Below are 23,664 nucleotides of genomic sequence, written 5' to 3' on the forward strand. Positions count from 1 at the left end.
CATGTATCTGGTGCTGTTGAACAGACTGGAGCCTCCGGAATGCTTTTTAACGGTTCCGCACAGCCCTCTGCAAAAGGGTGCTAGTGGGCCTGGGGCAGCCATTTCGCTCCAGACGCTGCCCCCCTTTCTCACACAACACAAGGCAGCACCACGCATCGCCAGCCCCGCACCGGCCTGTCCCTGCAACGTTACCCGACCCACTTGTGCAGCAGGCAGGCCCGGCTCTACCTTCCCACCACCCAGCCCTCCAGTACCCCAGTGCGCCCACGGACTGGCTCCTCGGACACACCCGCTGGTCCAAGTCCTGACCGTAGCCCCCCCTCTCCCCAAGCAACCCATCACGTTGGCACCCCGGCTCTGCCCCAGTCCCTGCTCCGCCTCCTCCTGCAGCCCAGCCCCCCCTTCTCCTCCAGCAGCCGCCCCTCCGCCTCGGGCAGCGCTAGGGGCAGCCCGGATCCCGCTCCGTGCAGGCAGCGCGTGGGCAGGACGCGCCCAGGCTGAGCCGCGCACCAGGCGGCGGCGGCGCCGCGAGCAGGGGCAGGGGCAGGGGCAGGGGCAGGACCATTCCACGCTCTGCCTCGCGGCGCCCGCCAGCGGCCCGGGGGAGGGGGCGGGGCGGGGCCGGGCCTAGGCTCCTCCCCCTGCCACTCACGCTCTCCTCCCTCCCCCTGGAGTGGTATAAGGCGCCGGGCTTCCGCGTCCCGTGGCTGCCGTCAGGTGGTTGCGTTCCTGGGCCGGGCCGGGGCGGGGCAGAAGGCGCCTAGCGGCGGAAAGAAGTTGGGCAAGAAGAAAGTTGACCACGAGCTGCCCGCGCGTAGGCAGGGCCGAGCGTCCCGGCTCCCTTCGCCAGGCCTCCGCGTCGGCGAGGGCGGCGGCTGGCAGCTCCCCGGGGAGCAGCAGTTTGCGGCGGGCTCCGCCGGGCACGGGGGAGGCGGTGAGAATGGCTGGTGGAGAAGGCGGGGGCGCCAGGGTGCCCGAGTGCCGGGAGCATCTCTTCAAGGTGCTAGTGATCGGGGAGCTGGGCGTGGGCAAAACCAGCATCATCAAGCGGTACGTGCACCAGCTCTTCTCGCAGCACTACCGGGCCACCATCGGGGTGGACTTTGCCCTCAAAGTCATCCACTGGGACAGCAAGACCCTGGTGAGGCTGCAGCTCTGGGACATCGCAGGTAAGAGCACGAGGGAAGCTGCCCGGACTTGAAGAGTGAGCCCGTTTAGTCTCTCCCCGAGCTCTCCTGGGCCCCTTCAGGCGCTGTTGCTTTCTGAGTTGCACAAGACAGTAATAAACTAGGCAGGAAGATACGCAGCTAAGCCTGTCTTCTCGGGCACCTCTGGGATGAGATCATGCTTGTCTCGGCCTTCATAGAGACACAAACTTACTTGGCCTGCTCCGGCTTTACATTCGTCTACATCTTCACTCGGCCCTCTTGCCCTGGCCATGCTGGACTTCCATTTTTCCTCTGGGCTCAGAACAGTAACAAAGCTTTTCACTGCTTTTTGAAGACGTGAGAAAGAGGGCATCGTATCCTGCCAGGCTATTATTGCATTCACTTATTGTAATTAGGACACATCTAATGTGTCTCCATGTTTTTGCTTTGGCCATAATCAGTTGGGGGCTTAACAGCTGACTTCAAAAGACCGTGGTAGTCTTACTAACCGCCTGCTTTCGGGGAACAGAAAACTGTTTGTGTTCTGATTTATTCCAGCATTTCAGTAGCGTGGTAACTGTAAAGCTCATTCAATCTTACCATACTCATGACCATCATGCTAAAATAGCTTTAAAATAAATAGCTGTAACTCACAAAAGCTTATGCTCAAATAAATTCGTTTGTCTCTAAGGTGTCACAAGTCCTCCTTTTCTTTTTAAAATAAATGTAGCCTATTCCCAGTTATCAGAGTAACAGCCATGTTAGTCTGTATTCGCAAAAAGAAAAGGAGTACTTATGGCACCTTAGAGACTAACCAATTTATTTGAGCATAAGCTTTCGTGAGCTGTACGAAAGCTTATGCTCAAATAAATTGGTTAGTTGCTAAGGTGCCACAAGTACTCCTTTTCTTATTCCCAGTTAGTGCTGGTACATAGAGAGAGCCCCCTGGGGGACTTAAAGTAACTCGAGCTTCACTACATGCTTAAGTTTAGAGGAAGCATCTCTAGACTGCAGTATTCAGGTCTGCCTTGTTAACTGAAGGGCTAAAGTCAGTCTTCCTGCAACTCCTTGCAAAGCTCCGGGGAGGTGCAGGGTTGCTTAATGCTTAGTTCGTTCACATTATGGACAATGTAAAAACAAAATGTCTGATTGCAATACTCGTCTGTCTGGAAAAATATATAGGGGTTTGGTTTTTTTGAGTTCTCCAGAAATAAAAGCCTGCTGCTGACAAATCTTGTTCACAGCCTGCAATTACATACAGAGGAAAGGAATGTTGTATGAGTCAAACTTCATGCTGCACTTGGGGCACATCTGGCTTAGAGCATTAACCCAGAGTCTGTCACTCTGTCAACTCACCTTATGCTGCGGCATTAAACAGCCCACAGTGTGTAAAATCACACTTTCCTCTGCTTTGTTTACACTATGGGATGGATTAAAGGTGCAGACACCTCTCTAATCTGACATTTCTTTTTTCACTTAGTTAATATCTAGCCCTTAGTGTCTAGCCACACATCTGCTTTCTTTTCCCTTTCTCATCACCTTGTTTCAGGTGTCTCTTTCTAGGTGTGAGACATTGGACTTTAATTCAGGTGTCAATGCTCAGTGTTATGTGCTTGCCATATGAAGGATGGCTTTTAGCATTGCGCTTACTGGGATAGCCTCAGGACTTTCCCACTGAACTTTGAGGGCCCAAGAGAATCCAGCATAAGTCAGCAAAACACAAACGATACAGTGCACAGTACTCTACCTATGTAGCAAACAACGTCACTACCAGTCACAATTTCCATACAGTTTATGGTACCGAGATCGATCTTAAAAACAGAATGTGGATTCTCCAAACAACAAAATCCTACATGTTAATGCAATATGTAGAACGTGATTTTCATATACCTCTTTGAAGCTGTTACCCTATAGAGTAGTATGAATTATCCTAAATGGTGTTTTTTGGAGATTATTTACACAATAGAGGTTTAAGACATTTTCTACAGCAATACATCAAATTCAAAATGGCTGAAGTTGTGGTACAGTTTATTGCCTTCTGCCACTAACTCTTGATGGAAATGTGACATTCTTAATGCACAAAAATAGAAATTAAAGTCATAAAAACTATACCCCCTTCAGCTTTCTCCCCTGCACAACTGGTGCGTGATTTTTAACACTGTACATGAATGTCTGACTTCTGCAACTGAATTCACACTGATATGAGAACACTGAACTAGGATTCATTTTGGATTCAGTAGAACTGTTCTGACTTATATCAAATATTTATGGAGAAGAAACTTTATTGAAGTTGCTGTATGGCCTCTTGGAATACTAAGTTTTGTAGTTTAACTATAAAAGTGAATACTAAACAAGTGATCAAGCAGAATTCAAAGTAAATGAATTGTAACAAATACACTGTCATGTAGTATATGAGAATTGGGGTGATGGAGGAAACAATTCCAGTGTCAAATACCAGCTGTTGTTCACTTACAATAAATTACCTAGGGTAAAACTTTCAAAAGTGCTTAACTGCCTTTCAGTGGGCATTAGGCTTCTAAATCTTGTGGGGATTCTTGAAAATATTACCCTTAAATGTCTCAGTGTTTTCTTAAAATGGAGAAATATAACACAGCCATTTCCTGGATCTCAGACTCTTGAGCCACCCGGTCTTTTTAGCTTATTAATAAATATGGAGCCTTTTCATGCTATGTCGGGTTTTATCCAGCTTAAGTCAATAGTGACTAAAAGTTGCCCACTTAGCTGTGAAATAAGTTGGTGGTTCCAGTAATATTGGACTGATGTCAGTGTAACAATTGATACTATGTTGGTAGAGGCCAAAGGCTGAATGGCCATGGAGAGTGGATTTATTTGCAAAGAACTTGATGCCCTTGTGTTGGACTTTGTCTGGAGAATTGATCAGGTGGCTGTCTTGCTACTAACTTTTGCAGGTGATTGGCAGTCATTAGCCGTGCGTATTCCAAGGTTGGGATAAGGTAGACTGGAAGAATGGTGAGAGCTTGTACTGTTGCCACTCATGGATTAAAGAATAAAATGTTCATAAAATGAATTCCTGTACTATGTCCCCCTTTTTTTTTAAAGAGGGTGGGCTACTCTATGGTGAGTATGTCACAGCAGTCTTCTCTCACCAGTTGCCGTAATTCAGCCCCACCTTTATTTTCAAGATGAAGATGAAATTGGTGTCTTTCAGTATCGGATGGATCCCATGTTTTAGTGGCTTTTAACCTGTGACTTGAATTGCCCAATCCCAAGAGGTGCCAGCTCTTGTATGGTGGGTATAAATTAAGCTTATGCTTGGTCCTGGACTCCATTCTGCTCAAGCACTTCCAGCTGGCCAGAAAAGCTGCACAAATTGACTCCCATAGGCCTCCCCACACCTCATTTAAGCACTGCAGTAACACTCAAAAAATCCTTTGTTAGTATTTGCAAGCTTATTGCTAGTAGCTGGCGATGTGGTTTTAGAGTGACAGTTAACACTGCGTTAACAAGTTTATGCTGAAATTTGTTCTGCAAACATCCAGTATTTAGCAATAAATCTGTTTGGCCTTAACATGTAACTGGGGCCATTAGAAGGTTCAAATGGAAAATAGCGAACATGAGAAGTTGGAATAATTTTTAGTAACAAACTTACTTAAAATAATTTTATTACTTGGGTTCTCTTAATAAAGCCTGTCACTTTACTAAAGGGTGTGACACTGACTATCAGTAAACATGTGATAGCCAATAAATAGGTGGTGCTAGAGGAAATGACTATCTTCCAGCCCTGCACAGCTGGATGTAAATAATTGGGGCTGTATGTGGATGAAGGCTAAACACTTTAGGCATGGCTTAAAAAGGGGAAAGCTCACAGTGGTGAACACCGTTTCATGAGTCAAATGTAACCTTAGTTTTGTTTTTAGTTTTTAAAAAACAAAACAAAACTGGAAACTCTGAACTAATACAGATGTGTTTAAAACTCTTCTGAGCATAAGCTTATCCTTAATCCTATTGAGCTTTGGGGCCTAACAGGAAAAGTGCTGTGCAGTACGATCTAGCTAGACTCTGTAGCATACCTCGTGGAAGAAAGAGGCTTTCCTCCTGGAGTTAAGTGAAGGAAAGACTAAAGTGAGGGTTCCACTCTCCACTCAGTATTCACATAATGCATTACTATTACTGTTATGGGGGCATCTCTTTGACTGCACTAGTCCATTATGGGTTCTGATTGTGTTGTCACTGGATAATGACTGGTGAGGTAGTGGAATGTCTGCAGAATTTAGTCATCTCTCTGAGAGAGGCTAGACCTGATTAAAAGTGGCACCTTTTCTTTCAATGCAGTGAGTTGCTGAAGTGATTTGGTACCAGTTCACATGTCCTAGTGGGAATTCTCTCCTCCCCCCCCCCACCCTTTGAAATTCCCTAGTATAGAGATTGTAGGAGTGTTGGGGGGACTTGTTGTAGGGGCAAAGGTAACATAAGCTAGTTTAGTGGAGTGGTAATTGGGTGATCTACTAAAGCACCAGAATCTCTTGTATACATGCCTGTGTACTGAATTTAAAATAGGCTAGGCTGCTGTCTTTTTTGAGGAGCAGTGGTCTTGGTCATGGCAAGGGTGGGAAGTCAGATAGTCCTGTCACTGTATCTTTCAGGAGGAGCTGAGCAGTAATTAGTTGCGTGCTGGTACAGGAAACAAAATCCATAAGTCTAGAGTGACATTTAGAAAAGGAGTACTTGTGGCACCTTAGAGAAGAACAAATTTATTTGAGCATAAGCTTTCATGAGCTACAGCTCACTCCATCGGATGCATGCCGTGGAAAATACAGTGGGGAGATTTATATACGCAGAGAACATGAAACAATGGGTGTTACCATGCACACTGTAATGAGTGATGGTAACACCCATTGTTTCATGTTCTCTGCGTATATAAATCTCCCCACTGTATTTTCCACAGCATGCATCTGATGGAGTGAGCTGTAGCTCATGAAAGCTTATGCTCAAATAAATTTGTTAGTCTCTAAGGTGCCACAAGTACTCCTTTTCTTTTTGCGGATACAGACACACGGCTGCTACTCTGAAACCTGTCATTTAGAAGAGACTTAACTTTAGCCATCCTGTATTAGCAGAACGCTATAATGCCTTTGCCTCACTTGGTACCTGATATACCTTGCAGAAAAGGTATTGGAACCAATTTGGTTGAACTCCTGTAAAATGAGGGAGGAAATAGTAGGTAAAAAATACAGAAGTGTTGACTCATTCTGGTGTGACATAAGAACATAACATAAGAATGGCCATACCGGGTCAGACCAAAGGTCCATCGAGCCCAGTATCCTGTCTGCCGACAGCGGCCAATGCCAGTGCCCCAGAGGGAGTGAACCTAACAGGTAATGATCAAGTGATCTCTCTCCTGCCATCCATCTCCACCCTCTGACAAGCGGAGGCTAGGGACACCATTTCTTACCCATCCTGGCTAATAGACATTAATGGACTTAACTGGATAAATTCATGGAGGTTCTATTTTTAAACCCTGTTATAGTCCTAGCCTTCACAACCTCCTCAGGCAAGGAGTTTCACAGCTTGACTGTGTGCTGAGTGAAGAACTACTTCCTTTTTTTTGTTTTAAACCTGCTGCCTGTTAATTTCATTTGGTGTGCTTTCACACTGCAGAAGAAAAGGCTGTTTTAATTATAATTAAGGATTTTTTCCAAGTCTGAATTTCAATACAAAGTGAGGGATCTCTTCTTGGGTAACATACCTTGTATGCTATTTGAACCAAGAGGTAGAAGGGTGTGCTGCAAATGTGGCTATATCTAGAAATCAATTTCTTGATTTAAAAATCCCCGAAGGAGCAAACTTTGAGACATCTAAAGACTTAAAAATAAATAAACACCCTATCTTGCTTTCTGCCTAGATATCACCATGGTGATGGTGATCTGTGGTTCTATAAAATGGGAGAAGATAAATCTGGTTATTCCTTTCTTTATAACAGTTAATGCAAATGACCTAATCCTGCTCGTATTATTAGTCTGTATGTTTGTATTCACATCGGAGCTCTAGGGTGAAAGAAGTAGAGTGGGCTCAGAGAGCAATTGATTTGCTCTATTCCAGAGTCATTAATGTCAATGCCAGACTGAAGTAAGAGTGCTATTAAAGCTTCAACAATTAAATTACTTCATTATTTTTTGGCAGAAAATCACCCTCCTTTTTTAGGGCTTTCATCATAGTAAGGAAGAATAGCTCTAAATTTTTTAGATCACTAGGTTGATTACCTAAAATTGCATGGAAATTGCATGACACAAGTAAAGAGCTGGAAATGCATGATGTAAGGATTCTATATTCTTGCACGCTACTTGAGTTCTAACATGCTCAATTTTGCTCATAACCCCACTAACTCCAAGACTTACATACAGTAAGAACTCTGAACTGCTATATCTTTCTATCTGGAGATCTCAAAGCACCTAGCTATGAGTTAGGGGAGTGGAGTATATCCCAATTTAAAAGGTGCAGGAAACTGACAAAGGTGAAGTAGCTTGCCCGAAATCTGAGCGTCAGTGTAAGAGCTGCATAAAGTGGAGTGGACAGATTTACAGAGGCACTTGAAGATGCAGATGGACGCCTACTGGAGTTTATAAAAGGTCTCAAGTGAGTTAGGTACCTAACTCCCACTGACTTCCCTGGCCCCATGGGAGCCAGGGAAGGAGGTGCAGGAGGAAAGAACTATCCTGGACACTAATTCACAGTTGCATCCGATGAAGTGAGCTACAGCTCACTTCAAGCTTATGCTCAAATTGGTTAGTCTCTAAGGTGCCACAAGTACTCCTTTTCTTTTTGCGAATACAGACTAACACGGCTGCTACTCTGAAACAGTGGAATATGTGCGGGGAGGAAATATTACAGTAAGTTCAGTTGAGGGGTTTCTTATCTTCCTATGTATTGGAAGATAGAATGAAAGTCCCAATTTTTGGGGGGTTGACTGGGGGACAGTCCCTAAGGGAGAGCACAAAACCTTGCATTTGCTACTCCCTTCTCAGTTTTGTTGTTGAAAACCGATCCCTCTTATCTGGTGCAGTAGATTGCTTGAGAGTTAATGAGTTCACTCTCAGTAGCTAGTTTGGCTTGCTGTATCTTTAGACTGTTGGGTTTTATTGCAGTAGAGCATAAAAGCTCTTGATAGTGAATTAAACACAGGTTCCTACATAAAAGGCTTATTGTCTCTAAGCTGTATGTAAAGAATATATACAATTTAGGCTATTTCTACACTATAGCATACATCGGCATAAGTTATGTTGCTCAGGGGTTGCCCCCCTGAGTGACCTAAGTTACACCAACATAAGTGCCAGAGTGGACAGTGCTATGTCGGTATGAGGGCTTCTCCCACCCATTTAGCTGTCACCGCCTCTCACGGAGGTGGCTTTATTCTGCTGACAGGAGAAAGCTCTCCCGTCAGCACAGAGCATCTTCACCAGACTCACTGCAATGGTGCAGCTGCATGTGTAGACAAGCCCTTAGTGTGTCACTAAACCTTTGATTTGTGTGTGTAGTTTTTTTTTAAAAAAAATATTATTTCAGTTTGGTAACTGGTTTGATTCTTATTTGTAATACGCTAATAATTAAAACTCCCAAGTATGCAGCATTTAGCTTATTACACAATGCTTTTCTTCAATTATTATGATATCTTGTGCGGTGTACCTTCTTACAGATGCCTGCATTCCAAAGCAAGCCTCAAACTCTGCATTTTGTGCACTAAGAATTTCATCACTTCAGAAAATCATGGTTGACTTGAAAATCTGTAGTTCACCTGTGTTGAGTCATTGCCCTTGGAGATATGTGGTGCAGTAATTCAAATGTGTACTAACTTGTTTACCTATTTTTCCACTGGGAATGTCTTTGAGATACAAAAAAAAATAGCTTGCTTCAGTTAACTTCGACTCTGGAAAGCATGCATTAATTTCCTGAGAACTAATAGTTCTAAATGTTGGCAATTTTTCATTCTTAATCTCAAATCTAAATTTAGCGCACAGTTCTAAAAAGCCCTCATAAGTGGAGGTAACTTACAACTCTGAAAATACTAAGTAATCTCTTCTGTGAAAGATTACTAGCATGCAAAGTACAGTAAAATTATAAACAGAGGAACTTAAATATTTTGCCATAGTAGAGTTCTGTATTTTTAGTGTAAAGCATTGTGGCATCTTACAGTTCTTCAATTTATACTATATTTGAGCTACCCTGCTTGTAATACCATGTGCTCTAAACAAATCACAAGCATTGTGATCCTACAAAATTCAAGGATATAAAATTTAAAAACCAAAACACAACCCTGTTGTCACTTTAAATTTTACTAATTTGGTGTGAAGGAGAAATCACCCTTCCCCCCTAATATATAATAGTTCTAAGGCAGGCAGCATAGCTTTAAAATCAGGTATCCTGTGCATTAATCGCACGGATTATGCAAGATAGGACTGTTCAGTTTTCTTCTTTTCAATTAACAAAGATTTATCTTCAGCCAGTAAATGATTTGAGCTCGTGTGCATTGCAATATTCACCAAAACCAGTTTTCCTAGCTGGCCTTCAAGAACCATTTGCAGAATCTTGTTGCTGTGGCACAACAACTAGGATGAGATCTTCAACTAATGTCCAGTTAAATCAGAAAGAACAGGAGTACTTGTGGCACCTTAGACTAACCAATTTATTTGAGCATAAACTTTCGTGGGCTGCAGCTCACTTCATCAGATGCATAGAATGGAACACATACATACATGAAAAGGTGGAAGTTGCCATACCAACTCTAAGAGGCTAATTAAGATGAGCAATTATCAGCAGGAGAGGAAAAAAAAAACTTTTGTAGTGATGATCAAGATGGCACATTTCAGACAGTTAAGAAGGTGTGAGGATACTTAACATGGGGAAATAGATTCAATTTGTGTAATGACCCAGCCACTCCCAGTCTCTATTCAAGTGCAAGTTAATGGTATCTAGTTTGCAAATTTATTCAAGTGCAAGTTAATGGTATCTAGTTTGCAAATTAATTCTAGTTCAGCAGTTCCTCGTTGGAGTCTGTTCTTAAAGGTGGCAATTTTACAACAGAAAAGCTTCAAGTCTGTTACTGAGTGGCCAGAGAGGTTGAAGTGTTCTCCTACTGGTTTTTGAATGTTTTGATTCCTGATCTCAGACTTGTGTCCACTTACTCTTTTTTGCGTAGAGACTGTCCAGTTTGGCCAATGTACATGGCAGAGGGGCATTGCTGGCACATATCACATTGGTAGATGTGCAGGTGAACGAGCACCTGATGGCGTGGCTAATGTGATTAGGTCCTATGATGGTGTCACTTAAATAAATACGTGGACAGAGTTGGCATCAGGCTTTGTTGCAAGGATAAGTTCCTGGGTTAGTGTTTTAGTTGTGTGGTTGCTGGTGAGTATTTGCTTCGGGTTGGGGGGCTGTCTGTAAGCGAGGACTGGTCTGTCTCCCAAGATCCATGAGAGCGAGGGATTGTCTTTTAGGATAGGTTGTAGATCTTTGATGCGCTGGAGGGGTTTTATTTGGGTGCTGAAGGTCACGGCTAGTGACGTTCTGTTTTCTTTGTTGGACCTGACTTCTGGGTACTCTCTGGTTCTGTCAATCTGTTTTTTTGTTTTGTTTTTTTCACTTCAGCAGGTGGGTATTGTAGTTTTAAGAATGCTTGATAGAGGCACACCTACAAGATCTGTCTCTGTCTGAGGGATTGGAGCAAATGTGGTTGTATCGTAGAGCTTGGCTGTAGACAGTGGATTGTGTGGTGTGTCCTGGAAGGAAGCTGGAGGCATGTAGGTTTCTGGTATAGGGTGGTGGCTGTGACCATTGTTTATTAGCACAGTAGTGTCCAGGAACTAGACTGCTTGTGTGGATTGGTCCAGGCTGAGGTTGATGGTGGGATGGAAATTGTTGAAATCATGGTGGAATTCCTCAAGGGCTTCTTTTCCATGGGTCCAGATGATGTTGTCAATGTAGCGCAAGTAGAGTAGGGGCATTAGGGGACAAGAGCTAAGGAAGCATTGTTCTAAGTCAGCCATAAAAATGTTGGCATACTGTGGAGCCATGCAGGTACTCATAGCAGTGCCACTGATTTGAAGGTATACATTGTCCACAAATGTGACATCGTTATAGAGGAGGACCAAGTCACAAAGTTCAGCCACCATATTTGCCGTGACATTATTGGGGATACTGTTCCTGATGGCTTGTAGTCCATCTTTGTGTGGAATGTTGGTGTAGTGGGCTTCTACATCCATAGTGGCCAGGATGGTGTTTTCTGGAAGATCACCGATGGATTGTAGTTTACTCAGGAAGTCAGTGGTGTCTCGAAGATAGCTGGGAGTGCTGGTAGCGTAGGGCCTGAGGAGAGAGTCCACATAGCCAGACGATCCTGCTGTTAGGATGCCAATGCCTGAGACGATGAGGCACCCAGGATTTCCAGGTTTGGAAATTTCCTAATATGATTAGGAAGCCACAAACAGTACAGCTGCACTAGTACACGCTGCAGATCTTAATTTTGTTTCACAATGCATTGCTTCATGTTTGGAAACGGTCGTTGTTCAATGTAGAGGCTTTCAGGCCCTGTGGGATAGGTGATTCTAGAGGCCCAGAATGCATTCTGAAGTTGCAAGGTGTGCTGTGTGGACATAACGAAATTGTCCAAGCAAAATGTTGCTCTGGATGCTTGAAACTATTCCTAAAATAAGGCTGCAACAAGGATTCCACAATAGTGCTCTCAATTAGTGAGACATCCATTTGCAATACTAAGTGCAAAAGTCAAGCATCTTATAGTTACACTAGAAGGGGGGGGGGAAAGCTTCATTACAATACAATGAAACTTAAATAGTGCTTTACAGAGAATAAGCTGTCTGTGTCCCACAGTCTTACTAGTTAGCTTCAGTATAATTGAACCTGATTCCAACTGGCCAAGAATTGCTTTTGTTTATATTAAGTTTATAAATCTCAACCTTTTCCTCTAAAAGCTTAATTTTAAACACCTAGCTAAAACTAGCTTAAAGGGACATTAAGTTGGTGCTGACTTACTATCTGCCAAAATGTCACTTGATATTCTCGCCCCTCCCCTCCCCCCCCCCGAAAAAAGAAAGTAGGAGCTTTAAGCATACTGCTGACATTCAGAACTGCCAGTGAATTTGCAGCTAATGACAAATTTTAAGTTATGTCCTGTTGATACTAACTGATCAAAACCTTTCTATATCAGAAGTCTTAGCTGAATTAGAATAAATATTAACTATTTGTCATCTTGTCTGCAAATCTTGGTGAAGACTTAAACTCAGATTTGTTAAACAGACCACTAAAGGTCTATTTCATTAGGGTATGAATAGATGTAACTTGAAATGTGTTTCTACATGGATACAGTTCACTTAGGTCAAGTTGTGTACAATGATTTTATTCTCTTTAAACTGCTCACTTTCTTTCCCTGCATGTCCCTAGAAAGGGCATCTTCATGGTATGTGTTGGTTTGGCCTCCAAAAACTACAATTTCCAGATCACAAATGTTCTTGTTGATGTCCACCTTGCCTTTTCTCTCTTTCACCATCCTCTTCCCCCCCCCCCCCCCCCCCCGCCCCTTCATGCATGACCCGAGTGCTGATCAGGTAGAGAGAGAATGAACTTCGATTGTCACCAATACTCCTCTATCACATGGCACTTCCAAGGGTTGAATGTACTGTGTAGGCAGTGTTCTGCCAACCCAGTGAGTAAAAGTGATGAGGAATTAGAGAGTGAAGACTGATCCCATGTTGGAGACGCATACTTAATCGACTCCTCTAAAATCATAAGTACTTTAGGAGGCAGCATGCATGAAGGAAGCTATACAAAATAGCTGTAGTAAAAACCCTGCTCTCTTATGGGGGTGTTCAAATCAACTCCTTTGAATTATAGCTGATCTTTTTGGAGTGAATGGCTTCTCTTTCCTCCCCCCCCCACCCCCGATGTCTTTATACTAACCTTTTACAAAGAATTTTATTAATCTTGTGTCTGCATCTGGCATGGCAATGTAAGAAGGAAGTGGCTTACAGAAAAGGTATTCTGAATCTCTTGCTCTTAGTCATAAAAGCACAGGCATGAATCCCCTGAATCCATGAAGCTCTGGCTGCTCACAACTCTATGCAACAGCTACCAAATGTGACCTGTATTGCTTTACTGCATGAAGTAACAATTCTTGTTTTAACTAATTAAGGTTTCTGCCTCCAGAGAGAGCAGTAGAACTAAGGTTGCACCAGCATAAATTCCATAACATGTAGTAGTCTGTTTATTTTTCAAGTGTTGTCTCATGTGGCTTTGGAAGGCTCACTTTATGTATCCTGTCTCTAAAGTGAATAGAGAAGATGACAGCAGGGCTTTAAGGAGAAGTGCCCACACCAGAAATTTGATGCAGGGCATTGCAGAAAGTCTTGAACGCTTAGTATATTTAGGCAGCCAATTGGGGGTGTAGGTCTTTTGACTGAAGAGTAGCTATTGAGCTTAAGGCCTCTTGCATTTTAGTCAATATTTGTAAATATTTCTGATGTTCCTGTTTTGAATTTTACTGCTCTACAATCCAGTATGACTTTATAAACAAAAGCATTTTCCTTTATTTTGGAGTTGTTGGATAATACTGGCATACAGTACAATCTTTGTTATGCAAGTTAGGCTGAACAAAGTTGTGCTTCCAGTCCCTGGAGCATACGAGTAGGGCCCTACCAAATTCATGGTCAATTTCTTGGTCCTAGGATTTCAAAAATCATAAATTTAATGATTTCAGCTATTTAAATCTGAAACATCAGTGTTGTAATTGTAGGGGTTCTGACCCAAAAGGCAGTTTTGCGGGGGTGGGGTCTCAAGGTTATTGTAGGGGGTCACGGTCCTGCTACTCTTACTTCTGTGCTGCTGCTGGTAGCAGTGGTGCCTTCAGAGGTTGGCAGCTGGAAAGTGGTGGTTGCTGGCTGGGAGCCCAGCTCTGAAGGCAGAGCCGCTGCCAGCAGCAGCACTGAAGTAAGGATGGCATGGTATGGTATTACCACCCTTACTTCTGTGCTGCTGTTGGTGGGGCACTGCCTTCAGAGTTGGGCACCTGGCCAACAGCCGGCACTCTCTGGCTGCTCAGCTCTGAAGGTAGCACAGAAGGAAGGTGGCAATATTGCAACCCCCATCCCCCTCCTGCAACTCCCTTTTGGGTCAGGACCCCCAATTTGATAAACACTGGTCTCCCTTGTGAAATCTGTACAGTATAGGCTAAAAGTACAAAAAAAAAACCAGATTTCACAGTCCATGATGTGTTTTTCATGGCCATGAATTTGGTAGGGCCCTATATATGAGTAAAATTGAAAGCTTCTTGCCTGGCATTGTTATAGGAGATGTGCAGAATGTAGTGGAAAACATATTAAACAAAACTCCCAACTTTATCAATAGATGATCCATTCTTCTCCTATCCCAATGGAAAGGGGGTGGGCAACTCCTAGTCAACTCTCTATACTATATTAAACTTGGTTTCTTTCAACAGAAATATAGCAATATGCTGTCAGTCTAGATTTGAATAATCAAGTTGGATGGGGTGTCTGATCACTGGATAACTGGCAGAGTTGAACTCTTCATAACCCTCAAACAATCTTCTCAAGAAACTGCTTCTGGTTAAACTGAACTGCTGTCATTGGCCCACACGAAGGGCTTTCATGCTAGTGCTAGACCCACTTTCTGTAGTATGCATTGTGCAATTTTTTTAACTGACTTTCAGTGACCTCTGCAGATCTCTAGTTGTGACTTGAGCATGCAGGTATACTATCGCCCAACTTGTCAGGTGAGGTGATTGGTGTAAAAATAGTATCAACAGCAAAATAATAGTCAGACTTGCATCACACCATTTTTTTTTATTGTGGGATTTTTATGATGAGACTAATGTCAAATTCAAAGATTATAGTGATTCAGCAAAAAGATGGAGATTGAGAAACACTTGTGAACGTTTCATCCCACCACACACCCATAAAGCTGTCTTTTGGTTTATTCAATCAAGATTTGTTTTTCTGGATGCCAATCCAGGGAATATGCAAGAATTGGGCAGCGGGCATTCTTTCTCTCTTTGGGGGGAATACTCTGTACTCTAGCTTGAGGGTCTCTTTCGTATCCGATTAATCTTAATTTTGAGTGGTGCAAATAAGGTTTGCAGCAAGTAAATGAAGTTAGTGTTTTAAAACCATAGAAAATGTCATAGCCTCTAATACACCATGATCCAGAAGTAGCACTTTTCACACTCCCACAGCTGACAAAACTTTACATCCATTCATTACTCACTCTTTATTCCTAAACCCGTCCTTTTAAACCAAATTTTAATATCCATGTCAAAGTCCTTTTATCCAAAGGAATATTAGTTGCAATTTAATCTGTAATCAGCACGCATTTCCAGACCATCTGAATAAGAGGTTACTGCTATGTAACTTGGTATAAGTTTGAGATGTGGTTATTGACTTTGTTGGAGATACTGTGCAATACAATTGTGCAACAAATTATGCAAATAATATTGTAAGCTTGCGATACACTTTCAAGGTGGTGTTGCATGTCTTTAATAATGGATTAATTTGATTCTGCATCTGTCAGCATGGTATCTGGATGCATCCTATGGGTTGAAAACACAAATTCAGGAGCACATGCACACAATCTCAAATATCACAAACCTGAACTTTTTTCTGTAAGGATAAATATTGTGGAGGGGGGAGAGGTACAGGCGGTTGATACGCTAATCAGTGGTTCTCAACCAGGGGCATCTACCCCTGAGGGTACACTGGTCTTCCAGGGGGTACATCAACTCCTCTAGATATTGTCTAGTTTTACAACAGGCTACATAAAAAGGACTAGCAAAGTCGTCATAAACTAAAATTTTATACAGACAATGACTTGTTTATACTGCTCCTATATACGATACACTGAAATGTAAGTACAAGATTTATATTCCAATTGATATTTTTACCATATAATTATAAAGTAAAATACCATATAATATAAAAAATTGTATGGTAGTAAATGAGAAAGTAATAGCTGATACATTTTTGTATTTCTGTCTGATTTTGTGAGCAAGTAGCTTTTAAGTGAGGTGAACCTTGGGGGTACGCAAGACAAATCAGATTCCTGAAAGGGGGATACAGTAGTCTGGAAAGGTTGAGAGCCACTGTGCAATATATCCAGGGACTGAAACTGCAGTCAGAGTTAACTGGGATCTAGATTAACTCTGGGAATGAATTGGAACTGTTTTAAGTGGAATGTACTTAAGTACTCTGGAGCAGGGTCACTCTCTTACTGTTCTATAAAACACCATGCAAATAAAAAATACTGTACAGGTGTTGCATGCTTTGCTGGTCTGCCCTGTGCTGCTCAAAAGGCAGGAAACAGCATTCCTTACTGTGGCTCCGGGGTTGGCCTTCAAGGAAAAGCATGTTGCAGTACTCTCGCCATAAAATAACAAGCATGAGTGACTAGCAAAGTCTGCCTGGAGGAAAGAATGCAACTACTTGGCAAGCCAAAGGAGGGAAGACTTTTCCAGCCTCAACTGTAATCTATGAATTCGCTAGCAGAAATGAACCTAAGAGGCCAAGACTTGAAACCAATCTTATAATAGATGGGGAGTCTCACTGGAGACTTTTAAAAGCTGGTTAGAAAAACACCTGCCAGGGATGGCCTAGATCAGTGCTACTCAAAGTGGTGGTCCGCGGGCCAGTGCTGGTCTGCAAGCCATCGGCTGCCAGTCTGTACGCACATTGTGGGGGGAAAAAAATTTGCCGGTCACCCACATCAGATAGGTTGAGAAGCACTGGTCTAGGTAATACCCCTGCCATGAGTGCAGGGGACTGGACTAGATGGCCTCTTGAGGTCCCTTCCAGTCCTAGGATTCCCTCATTGGCCAAACGGTAACTGCTTATAATCCTTGACAAACAATAAGTACAGGCTGAACCTCTCTAGTCTGGCACTCTGGTCCAGCAACATCCGTGGTCCGGCATGATTTTATTTTTGTTTTTAATGCTTTATCTACTTGTGCCAATACAATAAAAGTGTGTAACGACACTAACACTTTGTTATGAAGAGAGCCAGTAAGCCTTGGCTAGGCAGCATTGCAAGCGTTGTTCTGTTTGCTCACTGTGGTGAGATGAAAATAGAGAGACACTTGCTACATACTTACCACTCGTGGTTTAGCAATTTCTCTGGTTCGGCACCAGTAGGGTTCCAAGGGTGCCGGGCTAAAGAGGTTCAACCTGTAGTACTTCAGTCTGATCACTTACTGTTTATTGTTGAGTCAGGGCAACCCAGTCACTAATACATATACACTGTGTAAAAATAGTAGCATCTCTACAGCGTGTTACTTATTGGTATGGTGAAATAATCCTCTTGCAGGACTTAAAGAAACACAAATAGTAAGGAATTGTGCTCTTGGCATACAACTCTTTCCCTTTATCAAAGAGTAACTTGAATGATACCTACTCAAAGGGCAGGGTTGCCTGGATACACTTGAGGAGGAAGAAACTCTAGATCTGAAGCAATCAAACTGAAGTTGCATTGGAGTTCTCAAGCAAAAAGGAATGTCACCCTTCTGAGTAAATCTCTAACCTTAACTGCAGTGTATGATGGATCCCTCGCTCTTTCTTCCCCTACACCCTGCTTCCCCTGCAGTCTCTCCCATAGCTGTTGAGGTCTGTGGTCCAGTTCTGCAATCTGAGTCAAAACTCAACCAGATTTCTCACCATTCAGTAAGTGAGGACTGGAAGATTAGTCTTTAAGTGGTTGTGGATTTCAAGCTATCAAGCAAGAGCTTGCTTAGGGCAAGTCTACACTATTAAAATTAAGTCAACCTAATTTACATTGACTTACAGCCACAGCAGTAATTAAACTGCTTTTGCATGTCCACACTGCACTCCTTGTGTCAGCTGTGCACGCCCTCACCTGGAGGGCTTGTACCGATTTAACTATCGGTGTGGGGCATTGTGGGATGGCTTCTGAAAGACAGCAGCAGTCAAGGCAAGCAACGCAGTGTCTATGGTGACAGTGCATTGACCTAACTATGTCTACTTAACTCCACCTCCACAAGAGGAATAGCACTTAAGTCAGTGTAGGGGGTGAGTTACAACAATGCAGGCTACATTTTAGTGTAGATCATTAGAGTTAGGTCTATGTAAACTACCTTATATTAACCTAAGTCTGTAGTGTAGAGCAGGGCTTAGAAACAATATTTGTGTAGAAAAGGGTATTTCTCTCCTGGATACAGAAGAGAGATGGGCACTAATTATTTGTGGTGGTTTGCCTTTTTTTAAAAAAAAAATCTAAACTTTTTTCCCCTAGGAATTCTACCACACTTCTTAAAAATTAATTCTAGTTTTTATGGTGCCTTTAAAAACAAATATCTTATAGAGACACCATGAATTGTTCAGGTGAGAACACTGTTTTAGAACATTCTACTCTAGTTCCTCTTTTTAGGTACTGAGCAGAATTCCAGTTCATTAGGCAAAAAATAACTTGCACCACAACATGTTTTTACCATTTCAGAGATTAACTTTTTTTTTCAAACCCATGATACAGAATTCTTTGTGCAGAGGTGTGTGTGTGCACGTCACTGTTAGGTACACATTGCACTGTTGACTGCTTTTCAACAATCTATATGGAGGGAGGGGAGATGGGCAAGGGGTATTCTAGCTAAAGAAGAAACAACTCCCTCATGCTGTGGCTTTCAGGTCTTTGTTAGTTCCAGTTCTAGTCGGTTCTTTGTCAGTGGAGGCTACACTAATTTAAGTATTTAACCAGCACTAGTTTAAGAGTTTTGTTTGGGGTTTTTTCTGCATCTCCTCTTAGAAGCCATAGTTAACTTGTCAAGGTCAAGGCCAAGGCTTAACTTGTAACTTTTTTCCCCAGGGCAAGGAATTGCTGACTTTGCCTTGCCACAGATGTCAAAACAAGTGAATTTGACAGTCTTCAGGTCACGTGATTCCAACAGCTATGTAACTGTTGGTCATGTTCTTTATTGCAGCAGCATTGTATAACACAACTATATTTGGGGGTTTGGGTCATACACTTATCACAAAAGGTCTAGTTTCAGATTCTGGATCACTTTTTTTCTAGGTTGGTCCAGAAGTATAATTCTTGTCTAATTTTTTTTTAGCTTTAAGTTGTATTTTTAAGCAAACGTAGTGTTTCAACGCTAGCAAAGTCTGCCTACTGGCAAAATTCTGCTATAAAAGAATCCTTTAGTCATGCTCATGACTCCAGCAGCTCTTCTGTAATCTAAATGCCTGTCTTGTGGTGCCAATGCTAAACAATGTGTTTGCATCTTTTAATCAAGTAGCATATAACTGTCTTATGGAAGACTGAGATGTCTCTCGATCTGACGGGGGGTGGCAAAATGAATGCAGACTGTCTCTTTGGGACCTCTGAAGAGACTCTACTATTGGGGAAAGGGATTTTGTGCGTGAATCTCTTAAGCAAGTACCCTTTCCAGCAAGTACCCTTTCCAGCCCAATGTCCCCCTGCAAGCTACCTCATCGCTGTCTGTTGGAATGGGTACACTGCAGATTGAGAGGTTGCTGCGGGGTAGGTGGATATAAGGAATACAATCCCATCAACATGTCAGATCAAGAGTTTTCATCTCTCTCTCTCTCTCTCTCAATGAGAGGAAGGCAGGTAGGCTAGGGGGATAAAGATGTCTTATCTGGCCTTGAGAGCACCACTGTGGTGGGATGGAACAACTTTGGAAGATAAATATGGTCTTCGGTCTAAAACACCAAACTGGGAAACGAAACAAAGGTTCAATTCCTTGTCCTGCCACAGCTCTTTTGTGCAGCCTTAGAAAAGTCACTTAACTTGTATCTGGCGCTATCTGTTCCCATCAGTAAAATAGGATAACCTCCATCCTTTGTTTTGGGTCATATTACAATATCTGAAAACAGAGTGGATAGAACACCTGCAGCTTTCAAAACATTTTGAGGAACTTCTGAATAGCTAACCCTAAACCACTATGCCACATAATAGCGTTGCTGATTAGATGAAAACTCTAATTTAAGAGATGGTTTTCAAAGCACGCTCTGGGCTTCCTTTTAAGATTACTACTCCCAGGACTTTTACTCCAAGTTGCTGTTGCTTTAATGTGGTGAAATAGAATAATCCAAGTGGCGAGGTTCCTTCCCCACTCTGAACTCTAGGGTACAGATGTGGGGACCTGAATGAAAACCCCCCAAGCTTATTTTTACCAGCTTAGGTTAAAACTTCCCCAAGGTACAAACTATTTTACCTTTTGCCCCTGGACTTTATTGCTGCCACCACCAAGCGTCTAACAAATATATAACCGGGAAAGAGCCTGCTTGGAACCATGTCTTCCCCCAAAATCCTCCCAAACCCTACACCCCCTTTCCTGGGGAAGGCTTGATAAAAATCCTCACCAATTTGCATAGATGAACACAGACCCAAACCCTTTGATCTTAAGAACAATGAAAAAGCAATCAGGTTCTGAAACGAAGAATTTTAATTGAAGAAAAAGTAAAAGAATCACCTCTGTAAAATCAGGATGGTAAATACCTTACAGGGTAATCAGATTCAAAACATAGAGAATCCCTCTAAGCAAAATCTTAAGTTACAAAAAGACACAAAAACAGGCATATACATTCCATTCAGCACAGCTTATTTTATCAGCCATTTAAACAAAACAAGAAAAGGAGTACTTGTGGCACCTTAGAGACTAACCAATTTATTTGAGCATAAGCTTTCGTGAGCTACAGCTCACTTCATCAGATGCTGTAGCTCACGAAACCTTATGCTCAAATTGGTTCGTCTCTAAGGTGCCACAAGTACTCCTTTTTCTTTTTGCGAATACAGACTAACACGGCTGTTACTCTGAAACTTAAACAAAACAGAATCTAACGCATATCTAACTAGATTGCTTAGTAGCCCTTTTTACAGGAGTTCTAACCTGCATTCCTGCTCTGGTCCTGGCCAAAAAAACCCACAAAGACAGAGAGCCTTTGTTTCTCTCCCCGCACCCCAGTTTTGAAAGTATCTTGTCTCCTCATTGGTCATTTTGGTCAGGTGCCAGCGAGGTTATCCTAGCTTCTTAACCCTTTGAAAGGTGAAAGGGTTTTTCCTCTGGCCAGGAGGGATTTAAATGTGTTTACCCTTCCCTTTATTTATGACACCAAGTAATAGCTTTTGGAAACTTGGTGAAATCTGTCTAAAAGCACTCTTAATATCCTAATTGAAATAATCATACAGATTATTCTTCATGTATAGGGGGCTAAAATGTGCTTCATTTGAATTCACATACTATTCAGTGAATCTTGCTATATATACTGCACTACCAGTGTTGTGACTGCAGAACTTTATGGTTGATACAAGGGGTTGCTGAAAGTTCAGCAGCTAATGAGCTGCTGTGTTAAGGAAATTTATTCAAATTAAAATTTTCACTTCTCTGCATATTCTACTCACTATATACCTTGTATTATAAGAAAACTGACATTTTTGTGTGTGCATTTGATAGCACTTCCTGTAAAACCCTGGTTTCACTGTTACTCTGCTTCATATAGCACCAATGGGAAGAAATTTCTTCTTTAAAACCATACTGGCAGGAGGCTTCAGAGCACCAGAAACTAATCTTAATAATCTCTTTAGAAAAAACTAGATTGCAGGGCAGGGTTAAACCACAGGATAGTAAAAAATGCTGAAATTCCATCTATACAAAGTTCTGCTACTGGTCTAGCCCTAGAGCTGCTTGGGCTAGACCAGTGGTGTGGCTTTTGGAATTCTGAAGTGTGGGCAAGGCCCCTGACACATCACTGACCACAGGGGACTAGTGGAGAGACTAATCACTTGTGCACAGCAGTATTTTGCAAAGTGTGGTATGCCCCCAGGTGGGGAGCACAGGCTGTATTAAAGGGTTGTTCATCTCAATTTACAGGATACAGTAGGTTTGAAGGGGGTGGAGGGGAGTGTGCAGTTGGTGTCACTTCGTTGAAGGGGACTCTGCTTTCAAAAGTTCAGCAAACTCTGGTATATAGAGAACACTTAATGACCACTATATGTTCTTGTTCCTTCCTTACAAATCCATGTTAGGGCAGGACTTGACTGATTTTATTCTACATGTGTCAGTGGGAAACCAGCTTCTTCCCCAGAATTGGGGGGTTTGGTCAGAGAACTTCAGCAGTCCCTGAGCTTTTAATATAAAGTTGTTTCTAGCACTCCTTGACTGCAGAGAGACTGCATACTCTGACTCCCTCTGGGAACTGATGGGCAGGTTCCCCTGGGAGGCTAATACGAGTGGGGGGGAAAAGGAGTCCAGGAGAGCTGGTTGTATTTTAAAGAAGCCTTATTGAGGGTGCAGGAACAAACCAACCCGATGTGCAGAAAGAATTGCAAATATGGCAGGCGACCAGCTTGTCTTAACAGAGAAATCTTTGGCGAGCTTAAACACAAAAAGGAAGCTTATAAGAAGTAGAAACTTGGACAGATGGCTAGGGAGGCGTATAAATATTGCTTGAGCATGCAGGGATGTAATCAGGAAGGCCAAAGCACAATTGGAGTTGCAGCTAGCAAGGGATGTGAAGGGTAACAAGAAGGGTTTCTACAGGTGTGTTAGCAATAAGGTCAGGGGAAGTGTGGGACCTTTCCTGAATTGGGGAGGCAACCAGTGACAGATGTAGAAAAAGTGAATTACTCAATACTGTTCTTTGCCTCAGCCTTCAGACAAGGTCAGTTCCCAGACTGCAGCACTGGGCAGCACAGTATAGGGAGGAGGTGAGCAGCCCAGTGGTGAAAACAGGTTAAGGACTTTTTAGAAAAGCTGGACATGCACAAGTCCAAGGGTCTGGGTGAAATGGATCTGAGGGTGCTGAGGGAGTTGGCAAATGTGATTGCAGAGCCATTGGCCATTACCTCTGAAAACTCATGGCGATCGGGGGGAGGGCGGGAGGTCCTGGACTACTAGAAAGACCAATACAGGCTCATCTCCCAAAAGAGAACCCAGGGAACTACAGACCAGTCAGCCTCACCTCGGTCCCTGGAAAAATCATGGAGCAGGTCCTCAACTAATTCATTTTGAAGTACTTGGAGAGGTTGTTGATCAGCAACAGTCAACATGGATTCACCTCGGGCAAGTCATGCCTAACCAGCCTGATTGCCTTCTATGATGAGATAGATATAGGTATATCACATCCACTGGCTCTGTGGATATGGAGAAAGCAGTTGATGTGATATACCTTGACTTTAGCAAAGCTTTTTATACAGTCTCCCTCAGTATTCTTGCCAGCAAGTTAAAGAAATATGGATTGGATGAATGGACTATAAGGTGGATAGAAAGCTGGCTAGATTGTTGAGCTCAATGGGTAGTGATCAACAGCTCAATGTCTAGTTGGCAGCCAGTATCAAGCAAAGTGCCCCAGGGGTTGGTCCTGGGGCCGGTTTTGTTCAACATCTTTATTAATGACCTGGATGATGAGATGGTTGAGGGATGATTGCACTCTTGGCAAGTTCGCAGATGACACTAAGCTGGGGAGAGAGGTAGGTAGGGTCCAGAGTGACCTAG

The 23,664-nt window shown here is 42.8% G+C and overlaps 1 protein-coding gene across 1 annotated transcript in view; it reads left to right on the forward strand.

The window, feature by feature from the left end:
- The first annotated feature begins 807 nt into the window (after nucleotides 1-807).
- RAB32 (RAB32, member RAS oncogene family) overlaps nucleotides 808-23,664 on the forward strand; it is a 58,131-nt gene continuing 35,274 nt past the window's right edge. Inside the window, exon 1 of the mRNA XM_084624621.1 lies at nucleotides 808-1,169. Within this exon, the coding sequence (XP_084480747.1) occupies nucleotides 941-1,169 (229 nt within the window). The 5' untranslated portion in view covers nucleotides 808-940. The remainder of the gene's footprint in view (nucleotides 1,170-23,664) is intronic.

This window comes from Lepidochelys olivacea (assembly GCF_965140295.1).
Source record: "Lepidochelys olivacea isolate rLepOli2 genome assembly, chromosome: 3".
Taxonomy (NCBI): Eukaryota; Metazoa; Chordata; order Testudines; family Cheloniidae; genus Lepidochelys; species Lepidochelys olivacea.